This window comes from Sinocyclocheilus grahami, unplaced genomic scaffold, assembly GCF_001515645.1.
Source record: "Sinocyclocheilus grahami isolate Dianchi unplaced genomic scaffold, SAMN03320097.WGS_v1.1 scaffold70.1, whole genome shotgun sequence".
NCBI classification, from domain to species: domain Eukaryota; kingdom Metazoa; phylum Chordata; class Actinopteri; order Cypriniformes; family Cyprinidae; genus Sinocyclocheilus; species Sinocyclocheilus grahami.
This window is the reverse complement of record NW_015505249.1, coordinates 1,283,746-1,309,809: the sequence shown is the minus strand read 5'-3', so window position 1 is coordinate 1,309,809 and position 26,064 is coordinate 1,283,746. Positions and strand designations below refer to the sequence as shown.

At 32.7% G+C, this 26,064-nt stretch overlaps 2 protein-coding genes across 2 annotated transcripts in view; both read left to right on the top strand.

Annotated features, from left to right (window-relative positions):
* The first annotated feature begins 3,221 nt into the window (after nt 1–3,221).
* Nucleotides 3,222–7,563, top strand: dck (deoxycytidine kinase). Its single transcript, XM_016272453.1, has 6 exons — nt 3,222–3,427; nt 3,927–4,042; nt 5,813–6,006; nt 6,164–6,311; nt 6,385–6,500; nt 7,458–7,563. Exons 1-6 carry the CDS (start codon nt 3,337–3,339, stop codon nt 7,561–7,563), a joined length of 771 nt encoding a protein of 256 aa, XP_016127939.1. The 5' UTR covers nt 3,222–3,336.
* A 2,540-nt stretch (nt 7,564–10,103) lies between these two features.
* The window catches only part of LOC107585434 (electrogenic sodium bicarbonate cotransporter 1-like), a 61,030-nt gene continuing 45,069 nt past the window's right edge, over nt 10,104–26,064 (top strand). The window contains exons 1-3 of the mRNA XM_016272452.1: nt 10,104–10,661; nt 22,642–22,712; nt 25,517–25,690. Coding sequence (XP_016127938.1) covers nt 10,645–10,661; nt 22,642–22,712; nt 25,517–25,690 — 262 coding nt within the window. The 5' untranslated portion in view covers nt 10,104–10,644. The remainder of the gene's footprint in view (nt 10,662–22,641; nt 22,713–25,516; nt 25,691–26,064) is intronic.

Below are 26,064 nucleotides of genomic sequence, written 5' to 3'. Positions count from 1 at the left end.
TTTTATTATAATGTTTTTTTGTGTGCAAATATTCGTTTTTATGCGTGTTCTGACTGTTGAAAACTTACGTTTTGCTTTAAAAAAAAAAAAAATCGTGTTAGAATATAGCGGAAGTTGGGTTGTGAATATTCGTAAGACATCTCATATCCGGCCTTTTTTTAGAGGTTATTTGACTCTTGTGGAAGAAATTTCTATCGTTTGTTCTTGTATTATTTCTGAACGTGTTTAAATATGATTTTTATCTTATATTGTCCTGTTCTAGCTGCGGGTAAATCCACTTTTGTTCGCCTGCTGGAGGAATATGATCGAGAATGGGAGGTAGTACCGGAGCCCATCGCTAGATGGTGCAATGTACAAACTCAGCACAACGAGCACGAGGTACAGTCAAAAATACTGTAAACATAACTAGTATACTCATATTTTATATTGTAATATAACATATACTCCTTTAAGCCTGCCCTGCACATGCATATGTGTTATTAGAGAACAAAATGGCAAACCAAGTGGCATTTATTTTAAAGAAAGTTAGCACAAACACACTTTTCAAGTAAATAATAGTTTCCGTTAAAAGTAATTCCCAGAATGGCTCATTTCTGAGTGCAGGTGGCTTGGTTTGATGTTTTTTTTTTTTTTAATTTCTGCATTGACATTCAGACACAAGTATCAATATTTTTGTGGTCACTGTACGTTACATGTTTACTGTATTGTCTGAGTATGAGCTTACAGCTTTTATTATATGGCGGCAACAGCAATATGGCAAAAAAGCAATTAATAATCAAAATAAACAACTTGTTTGTCAAGTAATATAATTTATTATATTATTATATTCATATTATATATGTTATTATACTTCATATTATAAATGAAGGCTTCTTACAGTTGTAAAGCAACTTGCTGCATTTAATATGGTATTCAAATGATGTGGCATCAGCAGTTTGTGTATATTGAGTGTTTTACAAAATCTTAATGTGACACTGAAGACTGGAGTAATGATGCTGAAAAGTCAGCTTTGCATCACAGGAATAAATTACATTTAACATTGTATTTGATAAGAAAACAGTTCTTTTAATTTCTAAAAATATTTCACAATATTAAAGTTTGTACTGTATTTTCAATCAAATAAATGCAGCCTTGATGAGCATAAGAGACTTTCAGAAACATAAACATAAACTTGTGAACTGTATTACAGTTTTGTTGTTTCTGAATTTGAAATAAATGCTGCTTATTTTGTCTGTTTTCAGGAGTTTAACTTGATCGACCGTAAGGAGCTGGCTCCTCTTCAAGAGCTCATTGAGAAACTCACTACAAAAGACAGATAAACTGAGACAAGGAGAGGAAAAGAAGTTAACAAGGAAGAAAAAGACAGTGATCCGGCTCTCTCTTCTGACTCTCCCTTCTGTCTTTTGCTTTGTACAGATGATTTTAACCCCACAGCACTGCTAGGCGAAGTGAAGGAACGGCACAATACTAATATTTCTAAATGGATCAAACCTGATTTTTGGCATTTGATGACAACATGATGCCTGGATGAAACGGTTACATATGATTTGAAGTCCTTCACATTAGTTTGGTCACTGTATGGGAGGGATTTTAACGAATGAGAACTGAACTACAGACTACAAGCAGAGGATAGGTGATTCGCTTTCTTTGACTAGTGTGAATGTTAAAGGGCGTTCAAATGCTGACAGCAAAAACATGGAGTTAAATAACTTAAGTCGATTTTCCTATGCAATAATGATCTTATTTGTCCTCACTGATGTTGTTGGGCAAAATTGTTTGAAGTTCATATCAGAGTTGATATCTTGTTTTTTCCTTAAATATTTCGCATTTAATATCGGTCACTATTAAGGGTTATTTTAGCCAGGTTTTGAATACTAAAAAAATGAAGTGTGCATGCTGGAGTTGCTGCTTTGTTGGACCCAGATGGCTGATGGGAAGTGTTGGCCTTGACTTTATATCTTATGCTGTGCATCAAAGAGACAAAAAGAAATGTATGATAACAGCTCAGAGTCTCGGAGTAGCCACAGCTGTTTCAGTTTTTTTCGTTTTTCGTAAAGCATTGAATTGATGCAACTGGGTTGCCAAACGTTTCTTAAATATTTAACCTGTTTAATTATTAAAGCGTTTCAGTTGTTCCCATTTAAAATATACTTCTTCATACGGTCCGTACAGTTCTGAAATATTCAGTATGTTGATGAATTCAGCTTTATGGTTGGGTTGTATTAGTTGTTATGGTTAGACATTTTCAGCATTTGGTTCTTAAGTCTCCATTTTAACCTTTTTTCCATCTCTGTTCTTCTATTAACACTTTTACAGTTGTGTTTAAAACTCCTGATTTATATTCGTGATTCCTGATTTTTTCATGAATGTAATAGTTTTACTTTTAATGGTTTGGATTATGCCATTGTGTAAAAGTGCCAATCGCTGATTAATATCAGATATGAAGTATTTATAGAGCATTTTTGTCACTGAAATGAGAATATATTTTCCCTGAACTGTAAAATAATTAGGGTAGATTGGATATGTAAATACATGCATACGATTTCCTGATATTGTTGTAGTTTACATTAATAAAACAATATCTCTAACTGATGTTGTTGTTGTTTTTGCTGTACATACAGCAAATAAAACCCTTCTCAACATTTTATTTGTGATTTTCTATGCATGTGCATGTTTTAAATGTATATATTATATTTTCTGAATGCGTATGAAACAACTGTTTTTACAGGTAAAGTAACTTATTTTTAAAGTAATATTTTTTTATAAATGACCATATTTCCTATAATTCGTTCTCAAGTGGATTTGTAAGTAATAATAATAATAATCAAGTGGTGTTCTGTATGTAAAGCACGTGCGGTTTGAACGCAGCTGTTTCCGGTGGGAGGAACCTGAAGTTTAAGCGCCAGAATTTAATGTCCTGCCTGTTTCTCTATAAAACAATATCTCTAACTGATGTTGTTGTTGTTTTTGCTGTACATACAGCAAAGAAAACCCTTCTCAACATTTTATTTGTGATTTTCTATGCATGTGCATGTTTTAAATGTATATATTATATTTTCTGAATGCGTATGAAACAACTGTTTTTACAGGTAAAGTAACTTATTTTTTAAGTAATATTTTTTTATAAATGACCATATTTCCTATAATTCGTTCTCAAGTGGATTTGTAAGTAATAATAATAATAATAATCAAGTGGTGTTCTGTATGTAAAGCACGTGCGGTTTGAACGCAGCTGTTTCCGGTGGGAGGAACCTGAAGTTTAAGCGCCAGAATTTAATGTTCCGCCTGTTTCTCTGAGTGTTATTGTACATTTCTGCAATATTGCATGAAGATAAAATGTCTCCCACAGCCAAAAGAGCCTGTCCCAGTCCTCTGAACGACAGCCTGGAGAAAAGACTGAAACGCATCTCCATTGAAGGCAACATTGGTAAGACGTTCATTGTTTTGTTTTTTGTCAGTACTGTAAGCATGTTTCATTGCTGGACATAGCCATTGAATGCCACAAATCCACAAATAATCTTTCATAGTGAATTCTGACTGTGCGATTAATGTTCTGACGTTTATGAAGAAAATAAATATTTATTAACATGTATAACGTAACTTATAGGCTGTTTTGAGACGACTTGGACCTTGACGAGCATTTCCTGTTATGAATGCGTGATTTTTATTATAATGTTTTTTTGTGTGCAAATATTCGTTTTTATGCGTGTTCTGACTGTTGAAAACTTACGTTTTGCTTTAAAAAAAAAAAAAATCGTGTTAGAATATAGCGGAAGTTGGGTTGTGAATATTCGTAAGACATCTCATATCCGGCCTTTTTTTTTAGAGGTTATTTGACTCTTGTGGAAGAAATTTCTATCGTTTGTTCTTGTATTATTTCTGAACGTGTTTAAATATGATTTTTATCTTATATTGTCCTGTTCTAGCTGCGGGTAAATCCACTTTTGTTCGCCTGCTGGAGGAATATGATCGAGAATGGGAGGTAGTACCGGAGCCCATCGCTAGATGGTGCAATGTACAAACTCAGCACAACGAGCACGAGGTACAGTCAAAAATACTGTAAACATAACTAGTATACTCATATTTTATATTGTAATATAACATATACTCCTTTAAGCCTGCCCTGCACATGCATATGTGTTATTAGAGAACAAAATGGCAAACCAAGTGGCATTTATTTTAAAGAAAGTTAGCACAAACACACTTTTCAAGTAAATAATAGTTTCCGTTAAAAGTAATTCCCAGAATGGCTCATTTCTGAGTGCAGGTGGCTTGGTTTGATGTTTTTTTTTTTTTTAATTTCTGCATTGACATTCAGACACAAGTATCAATATTTTTGTGGTCACTGTACGTTACATGTTTACTGTATTGTCTGAGTATGATAAGCAGGCCTGTAATCCAGCGCTGGCTCTGGCAAACACTCTCGTCCCCCGGGAATCAGCAGATGGTTTAGTCCTCAACAGCTGAGCACTCAACCAGAACAGAGCTGCTGCTTCACACACTTACTACTGATAAACACTGTATAGTGTTAGATCAACTAAACCTTAATTGGAGTTGGTGTTTCCTGCGGGAGAGGCCTTGTCTCTCTTTTAAATGTGTCAAGAGGCTGGTCTTTAAATCCGTGACTCACGGTGGACATGAATGGCATTTGACCCACTGCTGAAGTGTCAGTTAAACCTATATTAGCACGTTCGTTTTCTAAATGTCACTGTCCTCTTGCTTTCTGTGAAGCAGACTAATCACACTTTAAAAGATTAATATAATATCTATTTCTGTTACGTGTCTTTATATTAAAAGTTTATCAGTCCTTGCATGATGCAAACTATTGTTGTTTTAGTATTTTTGAGATGCTATTATAATTTTTGTTAATATTTTGAATTATATTTTTATTTTCATTTTTTAATTAAATTGTTTTAAATAATTTTTACGTTAGTTTTCGTACATCAGGTTAAGGTTAAGTGAAAATGAGAAATGTTGCTTTGGCAACTAGCATGAAATAAAATGTCAAAGTTTTTATTTTTAATATATATTTTTTAAATTTTATTTCAAGTAACCAATTTTTAATGGTTTTTAGTATAACTATAATAACGCTGTATTGCATTTAAAATAAGATTAAAATTGGGGTGTGTAATTTAACTGTACCATGTTGATCAGTATTGGATATTTAATCTTTAAAAACACTAATAATTTAATAATATATAATTTATGTATACAAAACATTAATAATTAGAATAGAAAATAAACAGAAAATATATCAATATTTTTATATATTTATCAGCCATATCATCAATATTGGATATTTAATCTTTAACAATATTAATAATTTAATAATGACCGTAGTGAATAATTCAATTTTCCAAATGTGCATTACAATATTGTACAATATATTTATTTATAATATAAATGATATGAATATAAATATAGACATGTAAATATTTTCAAAATATATACTGCATGTGTTTGTATTTATATATACATAATAAATATACACAGAACACACACATATATTATGCAAACAAAATCGTTTATTTTGGATGGGATTAATCGTTTGACAGCACTACATTTTTTTTATATATATATATATATATATATATAATGATTTATGTATATAGATCATTAATAATTAGAATATAATTAAACAAAATTAGAAAAGTAAAACAATTAAAAAAATGAAATGAAATGATCAATAAATTCATATAAATGCATATGTATGTATGTATGTAATTATCCAACAAATGTTTGTCTGGAATTTGACACAAATATTAGATGCTTAACAAATGTTGTCCAATATAACGTGAATGTGTTCATTCAGGAATTGAGCACCTCTCAGAAGAGTGGAGGAAACGTGCTGCAGATGATGTACGAGAAGCCCGAGCGCTGGGCCTACACCTTCCAGAGCTATGCCTGCATGAGCCGCATCCGCTCGCAGATCAGATCCACCAACGGAAAGCTGCGAGAGGCCGAGAATCCGGTGCAGTTCTTCGAACGATCCGTGTACAGCGACAGGTAGACTGCACCTGGTATTCATATCCGTTATCAAACAGCTCGTTTCGTTGATGAAGGGTCTGTGATTGTTATGCAACTGTCATTATGTCACAAAGTCAAATAAATAGAAATATCAACTAATCGGCTTATTTTAATCACTCTGATTGTTGTGTTGCAGGTACATCTTTGCCTCTAACCTCTATGAAAGTGAGTGTGTGAATGAAACCGAGTGGGCGATCTATCAGGACTGGCACAGCTGGCTGCATAAGCAGTTTGGGAAGCACATTGAGCTGGACGGCATCATTTACCTGCGGGCAAAACCAGAAGTACGAGCGCACACCCAGATGGGGCCTTTAAAGTGATTCTGCTGTGCTGTGAAAAAGTAATTTTGTGTTTCAGAGGTGTTTGGAGCGATTGCATTTGAGAGGAAGAGACGAGGAACAGGGAATTCCACTGGAATATCTGGAGAAACTCCACTATAAACATGAGTGCTGGTTACAGCAAAGGACTATGAGGTAACACACACACACACACACACTACTAACACCAGCCATTATAGTGTCTTCACTCATTTATGGTACTAAAGTATCACTATAGGGCCTTTCGCACCGCTTTAGTTCCAGAATTAAATGTACAGTACTAAAGTACTGGGACGATTTTGCGCGAACTATTTCCCAGTACCATTTAAAGTCGACGTATACGTAAAGAGATTGAAAAAACGGAAAGGAGGACTAAGAATCTCCAACGACAACTGGCAGTGCTACATTGGCTACAAGTGCCTGCACTTCAGCGGCCGTCCATCTATAGCTGTTCTCCATACTTGCGAAATAAGTTGACACAATGTTTACAGTACGTTTACATGGCGTTTTAAATCATGGCGGGTGAGGGCGTTATCGTACGCGTTTGGCCAATCAATGTCTACTTACGTCACGATTAGTACCAGTTGTGCTGGTTAGACTCTGCTCCGGAGTAGGAGCTAATTTGGTTCTTGAAAAAGGCAGTCCGGTACTAAAATCGCTCCCAGTTCCGGCGGTGCGAAAACGCCGAAAAGTGGGTAGTTCCACAATTAGTTCTGGTACTATGAAAAGGTTCCCGCGGTGCGAAAGGCCTTTATGTTTGACATCCTTGGGGAAAAAAAGCCATTTATGTAAATGTATATACATTTTGATAAATTATTACAAATGTATTAATAGTATTTATTAATGAATATAATGGTTTCACATGTATTTACTTTTTAAAGATGTAAAATGTAGCGAGATGATACAAAAATAATTATATATTGTTTAATCTTTTTATTTATTAATTTTAGTGCTGTCAAACGATTAATCGCATCCAAAATAAGTTTTTATTTACATAATATATCTGTGTGTACTGTGTATATTTATTATGTATATATTAATACACATAAGTAATTAATTATATATTACAAATAAATAAATGATACATCCTTCATTGTGCATGTATGTGTGCAGTATGGAGTTTGAGTATCTGAATGAAGTGCCGGTTCTTACCCTGGATGTCAATGACGATTTTAAAGACAACAAGATCAAGTGTGCTGATATGATTGAGAAGGTATGACAATAAAATAAAAAGTAAAATAAAAAAGTGAATATTCTGTATTTTTTTTTATTTACTCACCCTCATTATGTTTGATGATTCTTAGAATGACATGGGGGTTCTTACCCTGGATGTCAATGACGATTTTAAAGACAACAAGATCAAGTGTGCTGATATGATTGAGAAGGTATGACACGCACAGTAAAATAAAAAAGTGAATATTCTGTATTTTTTTTTATTTACTCACCCTCATTATGTTTGATGAGTAAATGATGAATTTACATTTTTGCTTTTTGCAAGTTAATCTAGCATATCACACAGAGCATGTGATGAGTGAAAGTCTGAGTGATATTTGTCAAATGTGGCGGAACTGAAGTTGCATCTTATGATGAGGTTGCAATACAGGGACCATTATATACTGTGGAAAAAGCATGTTATACATGATTTATACTCTAGACACACACACTTTGTAGCATTCATGCACATTATTCCCAGTGTGGAACACATACACACTTCCTTTGCATGCCCATGAACGCATCACACCGTGCAGTAATAAATGTGTTAAAGTGAAACCATTTAGATTTAAAAGGTGATTTAATTTTTTTTCCCTAGGTGAAGGAATTTCTGAGCAGCCTGTGATTACGATGAGAAAAAGTTCATGTTGGCCAAATAATGTAACATTGTGTTTTTTGTTTGTTTGTTTGTTTACATTTTGAAACTATGAAATTGTGTGAAACAGTGGTGTCCATTTAGCACTTATCAGTGTTTTTGTTATTTAAATTGGTTTACTTTTCTACTTCATGAATGAAATAATAAAACAATTAATAATCACCTTTATTTCTTTTAAAGAACAAATCTAAGTCTCTTCTGCTCACCAAGGCTCCATTTATTTGATCAAAAGTACAGTAAAATCAGTAATATTGTGAAATATTATTACAATTTGAAATGACTGTTTTCTATTTGAATATAGTTTAAAATGTAATTTATTCCTGTGATGCAAAGCTGAATTTTCAGCATCATTACTCCAGTCTTCAGTGTCACATGATCCTTCAGAAATCATTCTAATATGCTGATTTGCTGCTCAAGAAACATTTCCCATTTAATTATTCCGTGTTGAAAACTGCTGTGCTGATTAATATTTGTGTGGAGACTGAATTTCTTTTTTTTTCAAGATTTGTTTAATGAATAGAAAGTTCAAAAGAACAGCATTTCTTTGAAACCGAAATCTTTTGTAACATTACAAATGCCTTTACTGTCACTTTTGATCAATTTAATGCATCCTTGCTGAATAAATTTATTAATTTATTTTGAAAAATCTTACTGACCCCAGTCTTTTGAACGGTAATGTGTGTGTATATATATATATATATATATATATATATATATATATATATATATATATATTCAGGCTTTAAAGGAATAGTTTACCCAAAACCAGCTGAATCGTCATTCAGTCTCCCTCATGTGGTTTCAAGCCCGTGTGTATGCAGGAGCTGCATGAGGGAGAGTGAATACTGAGGTTTTTTTTGGGAAAGTTGTTCCTGTAAATGAGTGTGTGATACTGTGATGTGCGCAAGTGTGTGCTGATAGTCCTGAACGGCCAGTTAGTGGCGTAGTTCTACAGCTCTTTAAAAACAAGAAACATGCTATTCCTTGAAATTTAAGTCATCATTTCCTGTCATAAATTAGAAAGAACTGTGGGATTCACAATCATTACTCAGGATTTGAAGTACAGTAAGTACACCAAGGTTTTGATGAAATGTGTGAAACTTGAACTGGATGACTTTCCTGGAGTTTTTCTAAATGATTTGGAACATTCTACTAAATGTTGAACAAGTCTACTGTACCAAATATTTTTGTCTGCAAGAATCAGGTGCTCAAGAATCATCTTTATCTTTGGGGGTTTCATGGTTTTGTAAATATAAACCAATCATTCAAGGAAAAGTTCTTATAGATACATACTAATTTATGTTATATCATAATAATCATATATAGTCTTATATGTGTATTGATTTCATTTATATGCTTGAGTCATATTACTGAGCATTAAAGATTATCTAAATATTTCCAACATTAAAAACCAGCTTGTTTGTTAAGTTATATTGTTATATTATCTATTATTTTGACTATATATTAGTGGTAACACTTTACAATAAGGTTCATTAATTAACATTAGTTAACATGAACTAATATTGAACAATACTTCTACCGCGTTTATTAATCTTAATGTTTATTTCAGCAAGTTGTACTTGTTAACATTAGTTAATGCACTGTGAACTAACATGAACTAACTATATATATATATACAGTATATATATATATGCTTGACCATCGAATTTAATGTATATCTGTATATATATTATATATAGCCTATATATAGATGCATACACACACACACATATATTGCTGGCTAAATCCAAGTTACGCAGCATAAAATACCTTTTCAGACAATTTTATGCTTCACCTCATCTGTATACTATACATTAAATATTCATTTGATGTATATCTAAACGTAGCCTATATATTGCTTGCTAAAGTCATGTTATACAGCATAAAAGCAACGTTTATGCTTCACTTACGCGTATTTAATTCAATGCATATGCTGTACATATTGCAGAAAGGTTTCCTAACTGCGCACTTGAGTATTTTTCAGGTGTGTTCAGTGTTTCGGTGCGGATGCAGGTATTCACTGCTGTTGCATCTCATCCTCCCACTGCTGCGTCACGCTGGAGGAGGGCGAGATCTTTAAATATGGAACAAGACTCAAGACGAGCGCGACGCGGGCTGGTTTACGCGCAACGTGGAGCGTTTTCCGACGGGACGGAGAGAGTTCGTGAGCCTGTTGCGTTATGACTGCTGGACTGACTCAATGCATTGTAGTTAGTAGAAGTAGCAGCGAATTCTCTCTGGCTCCAGACAAACAGAAGTGAGTCTCTGTATGTGCTCCTTCCTGCCTTTACGCATCCAGACACGCTGAACTTGGAGCAGATTCGCACTTGCGCGTATTTTGAAAGTCTTTCTGAAGCCTGGGCATACTTGAATTCAGCGTAAGGAGAAGTAAGAGCGTCTCTGGTAGAAGAGGACGCGCGCGGCACGGTCAACATGAGCGACAAAAACAAGTGAGTACTTTTATTTGCATGCAATCTTCCCAGTCGAGATCGGTTGTGTTTCCAACAGCCCTCCCACCCTGCATCTGTCCTGCTTCTTCACCAAAAAGTAAAGGTGTAACAGTATCCTTCAGGACAGATCAACAGATCTGCTCCGAGTCTGTGCGGTTAGGGCTTCAAGTTTCAGGGACGGAGGTTATTATCTATTAAAGACATTAAACTGGACATCTGCATACGTTTGACAGCTCATGGACATCCTAAATGTTCAACATTTCTAATGGTTTCTTGAACTCTAATAGGTTCTAACAAGAACCCCAGATGAACACACTTTAAAAAAGTTCTTTATTGGTATCAATGGTTGATACCAATACATTTTCTTTTTCAATTCCTTGGAAACTAATCTATGAACTTGGCACTTCAGAAACCAATATGTTGAACCAAAAGCTGTGTTTGATCAACATGAAGAACCAAAATAGTTTAATTTCATCAGAGAACCTGCTTAGTTTTCATGATCACCTTTTATTCTCTGCTTATTAACAAACCGTCTGTGAACCTGGTGCTTCAGAACCCAGAAACCAATATGCTGGACTTTAGAGAGCCAAAAACTGTTCTTGATCAGCAACAAGAACCAAATGTGTTTAGTTCCGTCAGAGAACCTGTTCAGGTTCCACAATCACGTTTTATTCTCTACTTCTTTAGAAAAACTTTTAGAGCCCAGAAATCATGCTGATCTGGAAAACCAACAATTGCTTTCCAAAGAACCAACTGAAGAGCTCTAGATAAACGTGGACCATTTCGCCTAGAACCTGCAACCTGTTTCATCAAGAGCTTTTTGACTCTTAGTGAAAATGTTATTCTACATTTCTTTAAAACATCTGTGATCTTGGTGCTTCAGAATCCAGAAACCAATAGCTTAAAGAGCCAAAAACTGTTCTTGATCAGCAACAGTAACCAAAACTGTTTAATTCCATCAGAGAACCTGGTTGGGTCAATATTATTGACTCAAAAAATAAGATTTTTTTTTAGAAAAATATGTATTTTTCTCATTTCTAAAACCCAAAGGCTCCCCAAAGAACTATATAGCAACCCAAGAACCAAAACTGGTTCTTGATTGAAGAACAAGAACTTACAAAGAAACATCTTTAATTAAAATGTTCACTGAAGGTGGCTTTTCATATTTTATTTTATTTAAATTTTGATAAATATTTTTACTAGTTTTAATTTAGCTTATAGTGACAACATGCAGGTGACATTTCAAATTTTTTTTTTTTTGAATTAATTTTTTCATTTATTTTTCTTTTCATTACCAAAAATGTACTAGTTTAAGTTAAAGATAACAACACTGTTAAAAGTCTATGGTACTTAAGATTAATGCAATTTTGAATTCGTAACCTGGAAGAACTAAAATAGATTTCTTAAGAAAAATGTATAATATATCCTAATTCGCACAGGCTTAACGGTGTGTGTGTACGAGAGCGTTGCATAATCGATCGCTCTCACCTGTTGAGCTATGTGACTGCCTTTTCCTCTTCCATTGACTGAAGCACACAGACAGCACACGGCTTCTTGCTGCTGAGTGCTTGACTCAAAAAATAAGATTTTTTTTTAGAAAAATATGTATTTTTCTCATTTCTAAAACCCAAAGGCTCCCCAAAGAACTATATAGCAACCCAAGAACCAAAACTGGTTCTTGATTGAAGAACAAGAACTTACAAAGAAACATCTTTAATAATAACTTTTTAGCTCTCTGAAGAATCAACTCTTATAAAAAAAAAAGACCCAAAAAGGGAGTTTTCACATTTATGCCATGGAAGAACCATTTTGGGTTCCTCAAACGTTTCATTGAACAGTTCTTGAACCAGTTTTCTTGGTACTGAGAACATTTAATAATCTAAAGAACCTTTTGTGGAAATGAAAGATTCCATGGATGTTGAAGGTTTTTCATGGAACCAAAGATTCCAATAAAGAACCTTTATTTTTAAAAGTGTATACCAAGTAGACGGTTCTTCGCTGAAACCCAAGAACTGTCTTTGTTTTAAGTGAATGAAATATCTCATGGGGTCTCCAGAGGCCGACACATGATGTAGTTCACTCTATTCATTCTAATGTTACTGCCAAGCTGTGCTGCTTTAAGTCGCCCTCTTTACAGGTTCCCTGAAGCCGTAGCTTGAGTGGTCAATGTAATCTTTTTCCAAGAAGCTCCTGTCAAAACTGATTAGCTCCTTAGCGTCCAGAAGCAATGTGTGCGCCGCTTAGCCTTCCAGAAACCAGTGGCTGATATAATGCAGGGGATTCGACCTCTTTTTAGTTCAGTGCCACTTGTGCTGTCAATAAAAAAAATGAAAAAAACCCCAGCTGCCTGCAGGGATCAGATTTTTTTTTACCAATAGCGCTCTTCAGATATGAGTGAATGGATCATGTGTCTGGTTTCTTATGCAGTGCTAAGGACATTTAGAATTTTTCACTTTAATAAGCACTAACTTTCATTTCTGGTAAATTAACCCTTACAGAAAACACTGGTAGTTCATTTAGTACAGGGGTGCCCAAACTCAGTCCTGGAGGGCCAGTGTCCTGCAGAGTCTTACTAGGCATACTAGAAACTTCCAGGCAGGTGTGTTGAGGAGAGCTGGAGCTGAACTCTGCAGGACCGAGTTTGGGCACCCCTGCTTTAGTATCATTTAGTCTATAGTAAGTACCTTAGAGTACCATGGTATACTTCAAAGTACCATAGCAATACAAAATATATATATATATACTAGGGTATTGATATGGTACTCAAAGAATACCATGGTATATATGTCTAAAATCATGGTATTATCATGGTACATGTCCAATTACTTTATCAGGAATATCATGGTATAACCATGTCTAAACAGCAATGTTATTTTAGGATTAAATATACTATTATATATACTATCAATATACTATTTATTATTATTTTGAATTAACTTTTATTTCTTTTTTTTCTTATTTTAGTTGTAGTAATTTTATGTGGTTTTATCATTTATTCGTTTTTTATTTCTGCTTAATTTTTATTCATCTATTTTCTTTAGTAATTTTAGAACTTAAACTTATTCAACTATTATTATTATTATTCGACTTTAGTACTTAAACATATTTATTTCAGTTTGTTCCCAGGGTGACATTTAAAATGTTCACTGAAGGTGGCTTTTCATATTTTATTTTATTTAAATTTTGATAAAAATATTTTTACTAGTTTTAATTTAGCTTAGAGTGACAACATGCAGGTGACATTTCAAATTTTTTTTTTTAATATTTAAAGTTTTTCATCTAATTAATTTTTTCATTTATTTTTCTTTTCATTACCAAAAATGTACTAGTTTAAGTTAAAGATAACAACACTGTTAAAAGTCTATGTTACTTAAGATTAATGCAATTTTGAATTCGTAACCTGGAAGAACTAAAATAGCCGGGATTTCTTAAGAAAAATGTATAATATATCCTAATTCGCACAGGCTTAACTGTGTGTGTGTACGAGAGCGTTGCATAATCGATCGCTCTCACCTGTTGAGCTATGTGACTGCCTTTTCCTCTTCCATTGACTGAAGCACACAGACAGCACACGGCTTCTTGCTGCTGAGTGTTTACATTTATTTAAATTTTAGTAAAGATTTCTCACCTCTATGCGTGTATGTATATATATATATATATATTTATATTGGTTAACATATACAGTATATATATATATATATATATATATGTATGTGTGTGTGTGTGTATGTATACATAAATATAATTTTTTTTTATATTTTTATTTTATAATTTTTATATTCAACTTTATTTCAATTAACAAAACAACTTTTTAATAGCTTTACGTGGTTAACATCAATTTTATGATTTATTTTATTAATTTTATTACATGTTATGGCAATAATAAGAAAATAATAGATCGATTTGAATACATAGAGTTGCTCTGGAGGCTGAACTTGACTCTTTTTGACCATCCAATCATTTCCTGATCAAATCATGCTCATTTTTCTATCATTAAATATTCTGTTTCACTCATAAATAGGGCATTATGGTAGTACAGTGGGTTGTGATTGCAATTTCATGTTGACTTTAAATCAATGACTTGTCATTTTGTTTAACCCCTTAATGTCTCCGTTTGATATTGGATTAGTTCTCGTCTTGAAATCATGCTGTGCTCCTCCTCTTCATCAGTCTGAGGTCGTCACACACACAGTTCAGAGCTTGTTGGGGTCCAGCTGTCTCTAGCAGACGTGTGTTTTGGCATTTGGAAGTGTTTACACTCGCCTCACAAATATTCACTGATGGGTGTCTGTCTATGAAGTGACCAGTGCTGAAGTGTGTGGAATCCATCTAGAGTTTCTGTGCAAGATGACCAAAGCATTTACTGTTTCATTTGTCTGTTATATGAGGGATTGTGACTCTTTTATGACCCCAGGACCCCAAATCCTTGAAATTCTCAGCATAATTGCTGTATAATCTTCAGTAAAACTGTATAATCATTCATAACATTAACATACATTTCATTATGGTAAACAAGTGTTGACCTATTTTCTAAATTAACTGTATGTGCCACTAAATTGTGTGACAGAAAGAGATTTACATTTGTTTAATGTTATTTTGCACTGTAGAAACAACCAAATGACGTATCCGATGATATAACTGTTTTTTAAAATCCAAGTATACATTTAAAAATAAATTTAGAATTTTTTTATTATTTAGAAAAAAAATCATTTTTTTAATGTGAAACCTATAGAAAGTATATTTAAAATTATTTCAAATAAATTATTAATAATTTAAAATGATTTAAAGTAAAATCAATTTTTTCTACATTTGAAAGAAATGCATGTTAAAGAACCATATAGAATTATTTCATACATTTTATTTCTTTAAAAAAATAATTTCATGTCATTTCGAAGAAATGTGTGTATATGCAAAATATAGAAATGTCTTTATAATGATAAAAATCTAAATTTTATTTCTAAATATCATTTGAAATATATGTACGAGACATTTCTTTAAAATAAAAAAACATTTTATTTTTAAATGTCATTTAAAGAAATATATATGACACAAATTTCTTTATAACGATAAAAAAACTACAATCTACAAAATAATCTACTATATGTAAATATTGATGTAAACACACGTACTTTTAGAAATACATTTGTAGTGAACACAACTGAGAGACCATTTTGAAGGCTCAGGAAACCTTTGCAGGTGTTTTGAGTTGATTAGCTGATTGGCATGTCACCATATTCTAATTTGTTGAGATAGTGAATTGGTGGGTTTTTGTTAAATGTGAGCCAAAATCATCACAATTAAAAGAACCAAACACTTAAACTACTTCAGTCTGTGTGCATTGAATTTATTTAATACACAAGTTTCACAATTTGAGTTGTATTACTGAAATAAATGAACTTTTCCACGACATTCTAATTGATTGAGACGCACCTGTATAAACTAAAATGTATTTCTAAAAGCAAATGTGTTTTAAATGCAGTATCAATCAATCTACAGACACCCAAGATCTTCATGTTGTAAAGCTGAGTGTTAGATTGACAGCTTTTCTAGTTTCTTACTATAGAACACTGTTAATGTGTTTAATTAAGCACCCTTGTAATCGTTTGTTGTAGACTGGACTACAGTGTTGTGTAAGTGGTTAAAGAAAGCAGATTTATTCCCAGTGATCCCTGCGCCCTGATCCCGTCCATCAGCAGCACGCAGCTTTGCTGAAGCAGGAGAGGGAGACTCAAAAGAGGAATAGAAAGCGAGAGAACAAAACACTAGGAAGCTATAATTTGAGGTAGAGCCAGCAAAGAGTAAAAGTTCTGTTGGAAACAAAGGAAGCCTTGTATGAAATGAAAAGAATGGCTATAGGACTGACAGGAAGTGCACAGGTGAGAAGAGGAAGATAGACGTGGAATGAGGAAAAGAGGTGTAGATGACAGGAGAAAATGATCCGGATTTCACGAACTGATGTGACGAAAACAGCAGCAGCTTAGACCGGCGTGAAGTTCTGTGTTAGTCTGTGCTGGTTTATTTTGGTTAGTGCTGGTCTAGTCTCACGTATAGGGACCATTAACCATGCTATTTAACAGAAAAACTTAGTTGGGTTTGGTTATGAATTAAAACATGCTACTTATTCATAAGTTTGGGGTATGATTTTGTTCATGTTTGTGAAAAAGAAGTCTCTTATGCTCACCAAGGATAAAAAAAAAATCGAGTAAAAACAGAAAAATTGTGAAATATTATTACAATTTAAAATAGCTGTTTTGTATTTGAATATATTTTAAAATCTCATTTATTCATGTGATGCAAAGCTGAATTTTCAGCATCATTCCTCCAGGCTTCAGTGTCACGTGATCCTTCAGAAATCATTCTAATATGCTGATTTGCTGCTCAAGAAACATTTATTAATAATAACTATTATATATTATTATTATTTATCATCATTCTAATGATGATTTGCTGCTTAAGAAACATTTATTATTATCAATGTTAGTCAACTCCTTAAAATAAAAACAAGAACAGCATTTATTTAAAATGGAAATAATTAAAAATGTCTTTACAGTCACTTTTGATCATTTTAAAACATCTTTGCTGAATAAAAGTATTATTTTATTTAAAAACCCCAGCTTGTAAGACTATTGCTCAATTGAACCAGAACGAACACAACAATCAATGACTCTTTTGTGTCATTTAGGATGGTGGTATTGATTGTCTGGAGAGTCTCAGGTGTGTTTTGGACTTTCTCTCCTCGTCTGTCTTTTATGACGTCTGTGTTGCCGCTCCGCTGTCAGATGGAATGATTAACTGGCTCGAGCTGCTCGGGATTTAAAGACACCTACACCATTCGGCCTGACTGTTACACCATCTGCTCCTCCAAATGCCTCAAACAGATTTTGCACTAAACTCTTGCTTAACACCCGGCTAAAGTAAACTAAACTAACCGCTAAGACATTATACAGCCAATCAATGGCTGCTGGGAATGGTATAGGGTTATTCCTCAACTGTGTGAGTTCATGTATAATTTTGCACCCAAAATGAAAATTTTGTCACTTATGCACACTCAGTGTACACTCGTTTTCTCCTATAGAACCAAAAATGAGATATTTTGAAGTAAATAATGTATTACTAGTGTATATACTACTGTTCGAAATTTGGTGTCAGTACGTTTTTTTTTTTTTAAAGTTTTTGAAAAGTCTCTTCTGCTCACCAAGGCTGCATTCATTTGATCAAAAATAGAAACTGAATATTTATTTTAAAATAATAATAATAATAATAAATAATTAATATTGTGAAATATTATTACAATTTAAAATTGCTGGTTTCTATTTGAATATATTTTAAAGTAATTTATTCCTGTGATGTAATGCTGAATTTTCATCATCATTACTCCAGTCTTCAGTGTCACATTATGGGTTTATATATATATATATATATATCTATATATATATACTGTATATGAATGATGTGGCTGATAAATATATATAAAATATATAAATATATATAAAAAGTGTATATACAAATATATACACATTTTTTTTAATTATACAAAATATTTGTATAATTTATGTAAAGATTAATTAATTAATTATTATATATGTGACCCTGAACCACAAAACCAGTCAAAAGGATACATTTTTTGAAATTGTGATGTATACATCATCTGAAAGCTGAATAAATAAGCTTTCCATTGATGTATGGTTTGTTAGGATAGAACAATATTTGGCCGAGATACAACTATTTTAAAATCTGGAATCTGAGTGTGCAAAAAAAATAAAAATATTGAGAAAATCACCTTTAAAGTTGTCCAAATGAAGTTCTTAGCAATACATATTACTAATCAAAAATTAAGTTTTGATATATTTATGGTAGGAAATTTACAAAATATCTTCATGGAACATGATCTTTACTTAATATCCTAATGATTTTTGGCATAAAAGAAAATCGATAATTTTGACCCATACAATGTATTTTTGGCTATTGCTACAAATATACCCGTGCTACTTATGACTGGTTTTGGGTCCAGGGAGACACACACACACACACACACACACACACACACACACACACACACACACACACACACACACACACATACATACATATTAAGAACTTTGATTCGAAAAAAATCTGATATATGAACCAGTTCAACTGATTCAGTTAAAAGAATCAATTCAACAGAACAACTTTTGACTTTAGCTCACTGGGTGAAGTTGTATATCCTTTTCTCTCTGGGTAATGATTTGGTCTTATGCAAAATGCTAAAAGCTAAATATGAATGTCATTGAGACTCCTGGACTGTGTATCTAGCAAATGATGCTTTAAATGATTACTTTTACAATCACTTGTTTTCTTGGATCATAAAGTTAATTGTAAACACCAAAAAAAGTGGCAAGTAAACCGGATTAAACCGAAACAAATTAGCGTTCCCACAGAAGCTGCAACATTTGAGGAATTAGAGCATATGAGAAGGATTTAAAGATCAGTAGGTCTTATTAAAAGCTGTGCTGAAATCCCACTTACACAATGATGTGGCTACGCTTCAGTTTTTCACTCTTACTTTGCTCCGTGTAACAATTTTCCTGCTTGTGGTTGTGTATTTAGTGTAGTGTGTAGTATCTATAGTAATACTAAACTTTATACTCATGTCATTATTGAGTTGAGCTCAAGAATAGGGTTCAATAACCGTCCCAAGCACCTAATAAACCACTTTCCACTTCAGGTGTCAGATTGCACGTGACCTTTGACCCCAGGAAGTGTTTGTGGGAGTCTGCAGCTGTTAGACCGACACCTCGTTTCCTCTTTGACTGATTACTTCTGTCAAACCAGCTTCTGTGTTATGATAAATATGAATTGAATTCAATTAGAAAGGATACGTGTCTGTGACCCCGTTAAAAAATACTAACATTTGTTTCCTGGGGATTCATTTTACATGCGCAAAAAGCAGCAAATAACAGAATATGAGGATTCACATGGTCATATATCACATCACGCACCTGCAGCGCTTCTGCCAGTGGAGAAAAACATGATAAAGCTAGGCTATAGGCCTATATATATAACGATAAATAGCCCTATACGAGAAATATATTTTTACTTAAATAATAAATTAAGAAAATGAAAGAAAAACTGTAACAAGTAGCCTAGTATGCAGAGTTTCAGTTCATTTTTGTGCTGCGCGAAAGGAAACAGACGACAGAAAGTGGCATCCTATTTTTCTTTAAGCTTATTTTACAAAAGCACAAAGATTTGTATTTATTGTGAATGTACACAAATAAAGGCAAACCTTTTACAATTCCAATTATCTTTAGGACTAAAAGGAGTAGTTGCTTCCACTGTTTGAAGGAAAAAATTCAAGTGATTGCGCCGGCGCCGCGTGCGCACACACAGTTAAGCATTGTTACCTTGACAATGCAGCATGTTCATTATCATAATAAAATACAGTCAGTCAAACATATGGAAAAAAACCTATGTAGTAAAAAAAAAAATGTAATAAAATCTGTGCCGTTAAGTGTTACCACCGCACCGCCGTGAATGATGTTATGCAAAACTTTTTTTTTTATGTGGATATTGGAACGCGAGTGAAGTAGGCTTGTATGGCCAAATATACATACATAATAAATAATATTTTGGCATTCAAATACATCACGAATACGGAAACATTTGATTTTGTGTGGAATGAGAGACCTAACGGTGGTTTCAGTTTCGTTTTAGCCTAAATGAATTCGTTTTGGCTTGTCGTTTAGCTATAGCTTCTTATATTTTTAATTCTTGTTCTTTTCTAAATACTGTTAATTGGAACTAGTGTTTATTTTACACGGGGGAAGTCGTGGCCATTGTAACCCAACCCAAAGGTTGCGGGTTCGAGTCTCGTCTTCGAGTGCTCTCTTCCACCTTCAATACCATGACTGAGGTGCCCTTGAGCAAGGCACTGAACCCTCAACTGCTCCCCGGGCGCCGCAGCAAAACTGCTTCGGGTGTGTGTTCACGGTGTGTGTGTGTTCACTGCTGTGTGTGTGCACTTTGGATGGGTTAAATGCAGAGCACTAATTCCGACTATGGGTCACCATACTTGGCCACATGTCATGTCACACTTATACTGTTTGTAAACATTTTGTGTCGGCATTAGGTAGGCCTATTTCTCAATAAAACTGCGACTAAAATGCGACTTAGACATTAGGCTTTTTTTTTCCCTCTAAAAAAAATAATTTTTTTTCATGCATCAACCATGCAGCAAACCTTTTTAAATATTTTGATAAATTACAAAAAAATAAATAAATGATATATTTATTTATAAATAAATTTGTAAACCGTTTAACTGATTGTATTAATCGGTCAAAATTCTTCACGGTCGGTTAACGGTTAACCGGTTAAAATGAACATCCCTACTCTGAATAGGTAAACATGGTGCAAGGGCTGCTGGGAGCTCGTGCGTCAGTCACTTACACACCTTTACTGCTTGTATTTGCTCTAGCTGCATGACATTCTTCTGCCCGGGTCTCATGATTTTCCCTATCATAAACCATAATAAACAAATCATTCAGTGTGTGCGCGCACATATACACACATTCAGATCAGACTCTCAATAGGTAACAGATTGTGTGGTTGTAGTCTGAGCTGTACTGTCATATTTCTCCCCAAAATCTTTATTTTTTTTATTTCTTATTTATATTTATATTTTAGAACAATTATGATTTTTTTCATAGTGGCAATTAAGAACATTTATTCCAAAGTTCACATGAATTTCATATCAAAATGCATTTAGATATTTTGTAGTTTTCATTATTGTGAATGTGATCGTATGTAAAAATTATAGTTTGTAAAAAAAAGACAATACAATAAATACTTAAATATTATTTGTATGATTATTACTATTAATAATAATAAGAATGCATATGTATTATATAACATTATATTGTTATATTATATTTTTATTATAAAAATATAATACAATTTTATATATTGTATGTATGTATATATATATATAAGATATATTATTAATATATATGTACTTTTTTTTTCTTACAGTATAATGCATCCATTGTAATGCATCCAAATGTTTTACTTTTGAGTTTTGTAAATTTCATTATTCTCAGAGTGTTTCTAATTAGTATTTTTACCTAATGAAAGAATACAGTATTTAGTGTTTTTTTAATTTATTAAATGCATTAATTAAAATAAAAAACGTATTAAATGCATTAATTAAAATGAAATGCAATAGAAAATAAATGCAATAAAATAAATATTACCTAAATATTTTATTTATTTGATCATTTATCTACATTATATTTATTTAAATGTAATTATATATTTAAAATATATAATTTGTAATGCTTTTTTGCATTACTGTCATGAGGGAAAATATACTTGATTATTATATCACAATGCGAAAAATATAGGGATCATTTTCACATCAGTATCTGTCCTCTTTCTTTTAATTTTGGGGGAGAAATATGACCACAAACTTTTTTGAAGATTCATTCATCTTGTACTGAATCAACACTTGATGAACATCTGTTAAATACACCTCGATCTCTATTTCCCGTTTGTGTTCCACTAGGGATGAATCAACTTTATTTAGTTTGAAATCAGATGCAGGGTTGATGCGCTGCCAGAAATCCGATTGTCAAATGCTGATCCAACATTTATGTGCACATGGCAGTCTGGCTTGCTCGATGTGTGTGAGCGGTTATTATAAACCCACAGATTATAATGCATTCGGCTCGTGTCTAACATATATTAATCACTAGAAGATAACATAACAAATCCAAGCAGGTTACACGACCACCTGGCCTTTAAACAAGGCCTGATGAACAAGTAAAGGTAAAAGGAAAGGTTAAAACACAAGTGACAGAAACGCTGTTCTGTGCAAGGCGAGATGAAACATGCTTGCGCTTTCTAGACGAAGTCTGCTTGATTCTGGGTTCGTATTGTGACTTTGTATTCAAAAATACTTTGTGTCTGACTTTCCCTTTCTGTCTGTTTTTGTGTTTTTCAGAATGGAGGATGAAGCCATAGTGGACAGAGGAGCATCTTACATCAAAAATGTGTGTGATGAAGAGGTCGAGGGTACGAAACACACACACACACACTTAAATATATAGTGGGATATTGGATCTCCTGTGTCTCAGTGATGACTGCGGAGACTTAGTTACTGTGGATTAAGTTTCACGCTCACTTTCACTCACTCCTGTCTCTCTCTTCTCTCGGCCAGCCGGTTTTTTATTTTTTTTTGTTCTTGTTTTGGTAGTAATTTGTTCTTATGGGCAGGAGAGGATTATGAGCGCTGCAGATGTAACAAACTAAAGCTCTATACACGTGAAGATGTTTACTGAATTAATCCACTCGCGCGCACACACACACACACACACTTAATCTGTTTCTACATTCAGGAGAAACGGACTAAATGTGCGCCACTTCAGCGCATTGTATTTTAGTGCAATATACTGCCGCCAAACCATCTCAGCTGCATCGTGTGCATATTTAATTGCATTTTATGATAAAAGTATAAAATGATGATCATAATAATAACAAATGTAGTAAATAAATTGATGCATTTACAAAGATGATCAGTCTAAATGTATTTTTCTAGTGCAAGACGTATGAAATTTATATAACGCACACCAGATATTTAATTTATATTCATTGAATGTTAAGAAATAAAATATTTTTGACAAAACCTATGAAAAGTACCATGATGAATCAAAATATGTAGTTCTTTACTATATATAAATATTATAGAATGTATATATACCATTATAAAATAAGAAATGTATAAAAATATGCATATAAAAAGTATATAATACACACTAGATATTTGATGTAATAATTGATAGAAATATATTATAATATAAAAATTAAATACATCTATTTGAATATAACAATAATTATTTATTTATTCATTTATTCATTCCTTCATTCATCCCTTTTATTGATCTCATTTATGTTTTTTGGGAAACTGACATTTTGAGAAGTACATGAAATATTTGATTAAATATTTTAAAAATCACACTCCGTTGGATCAATTTAGCTGTGTTTTATTCAAGGGTTAATTTAAAATATCGTCATGCATTTTTTCATGCAAATGAAGCTCATCACAGAAATGCATGCAATTTGTGGAATACTAATTTAATAATTAATGTAATCATTTTAATGTATTTATTGAATATAATACTGACAGTGTGGGCCACATTCAGGTTTGCAGCCTAATTTTTTTGGCCATGTTTGCAGCCCAAATAATTCCTAAAATAAATCATGTGCTGAAACAACACAGGCAGTGTGTGCAAATAAATGACTGGACACAGTTGAGTGAGTGAATTCCCCTCTCAGATGTAGAATGTACAAATACTGCAGGTTCAGATGTCTAAAAATATCTGCACATCAAAAGCAGAACAAACACATTCACAAACACTTATGTTCTTTCTATATTTGCTTCTCCCTCTCCCGTCCTCACTGAACTTTGGACCTTCACATGATGGTCACACACACACACACACACACACACACACACACTCACTCACTCTCATACACACAGACACAGGTTTGGAAGTGAAGGCTGCCTGAAGCATGATTGATGAGCGGATTTATTAGTCCTTATATTGTTCTGTGAGTGTGTGTTTATCTAAGTGTGTGTTCTCTCTGTTTTTAAATCCACTTTCTGGAGATGTCTTGTCATTTCCTGCCTGATTAGCTGTAGTTGCAGGAAGTTGTTGGCATTTATCTATAATCTAACAAGATACGGGTTAGATTTTCCCTTCTGAAAAAACACAAACACATGCAAACACAGAAACACAGTAACTTTCTTATTATACATGCTCCTTATTGTGTATGATTTATTAGTGCAAGGTCTTTCAAAGAATTCAAACGGGTGAAAAACGTAACTTTGAAAAGACTTTCTTTGGCAGTTATAGTCATAAATATACTGTGTCACTCACATAAACATATTCGAAAGTGAATCACGATGTAATCACATTGGTCATAATCACATTAGTGTTGTTTTGGTGTTATTTTATGTATTATATATTTTATTGTATTATTGGCGTATTATATAATTGTGTTACACGCTTTTGTCATTTTTAGTAGCTTTAGTTTTTTAAATATTTCTATTTAGGTTTAATTTATTTTTATTTTAGTTTGTCATTTTAGTACTTTAACTTATTTATTTCAGTTAGTTGCCAAGTGTAACAATTGTAATTTTCATTTAAGTGTAAATTTTATTTTGTGAAAGTTTTTAATCTAAAATGTAATTTAATTTAAAAAAAATTATTTAGTTTTTAATTAATTACCATTTTATTTTTTTTTTAATTTAATTGAACTTCTCATTTTGTTTAATAATTTTATTTCAGTTTTATTTTCATTCTAGTAGTTTCTGTACTTCAGTTTATTTATTTCAGTTAGTTGCCAAGGCAGCATTTCTCATTTTTAAGTGTAAAAGTTTTTAATTTATATATTTTTAAATTTTATTTATTTTATTTCTTTATTTTATTTAGTTTTATAAAAATTATTTACGACACTATATCACATTATGTCAGTTATTATTTGCACAAAGTAGAATTTGAAGCATCGAAAATGGCCAACTCTCATTGAAAATGTATGACTTATGGTCGCTTTTTTCTTGCAATTGTAACCCAGGAGTGTTTTGGCTTCCATCAAATCGATTACACATTGACAGTTCAACAGTAGCACACCTAGGTACACACCGCAGTAGTTACCAAAGCAGTGATTATTAGTCTTTTTTTATCTGGTTATCTGTACATGACTGTGATCTATTTTTTAGGCTTTAATGTATAAGCTGTCATTCTGATCTGTATGTATGTATGTGTGTGTTTGTAATCCTGTGATCTTTCTGTGTGTGTGTGTGTGTGTGTGTGCAGGTCATCACACAGTCTACATTGGAGTTCACGTGCCTAAGAGTTACCGTCGCCGTCGACGACATAGACGACGATCCAATCACAAAGAGAGGAGAGAGCGTTTGATGGAAAACGTCAGCGACAAATCAGACACAGAGACTGCAGACGATCCGTCCTCCAGCATCCTCAAACCTCTCAGTAAGTCACAAATGAAGACAAAAATCACCCATCATGCATCACTTCACTGCTGTAGGCCTGTGGTATCAATATGATGCAAATAAAAACAAAAACAATACTTACTTACTTTATTTAAATTAATTATTATTACTATTATTTAAAAATGTCTGTATATATAATATTATATATATATAATATTTAAATCATATGAATATATATTATATTATATATTATTTAAATGAATTTAGATTATTGTAATTTAGTATATATTATTATGATTTTCAAGTGTTTGTATATCATTGTAGTATTTGCTGAATTAATTAAAATGAATAATATAATTATAGTAATATATATATATTATATATAGTAATACACACATATATATATATATATAT

Bases quoted from the DNA above. Each gene is read 5' to 3' on its own strand.
- dck (XM_016272453.1), top strand. From the start codon at position 3,337: ATGTCTCCCACAGCCAAAAGAGCCTGTCCCAGTCCTCTGAACGACAGC. The intron at 4,043-5,812 runs GTACAGTCAAAA...GTGTTCATTCAG, and splicing joins CTCAGCACAACGAGCACGAG to GAATTGAGCACCTCTCAGAA. The intron at 6,501-7,457 runs GTAACACACACA...GTATGTGTGCAG, and splicing joins TTACAGCAAAGGACTATGAG to TATGGAGTTTGAGTATCTGA.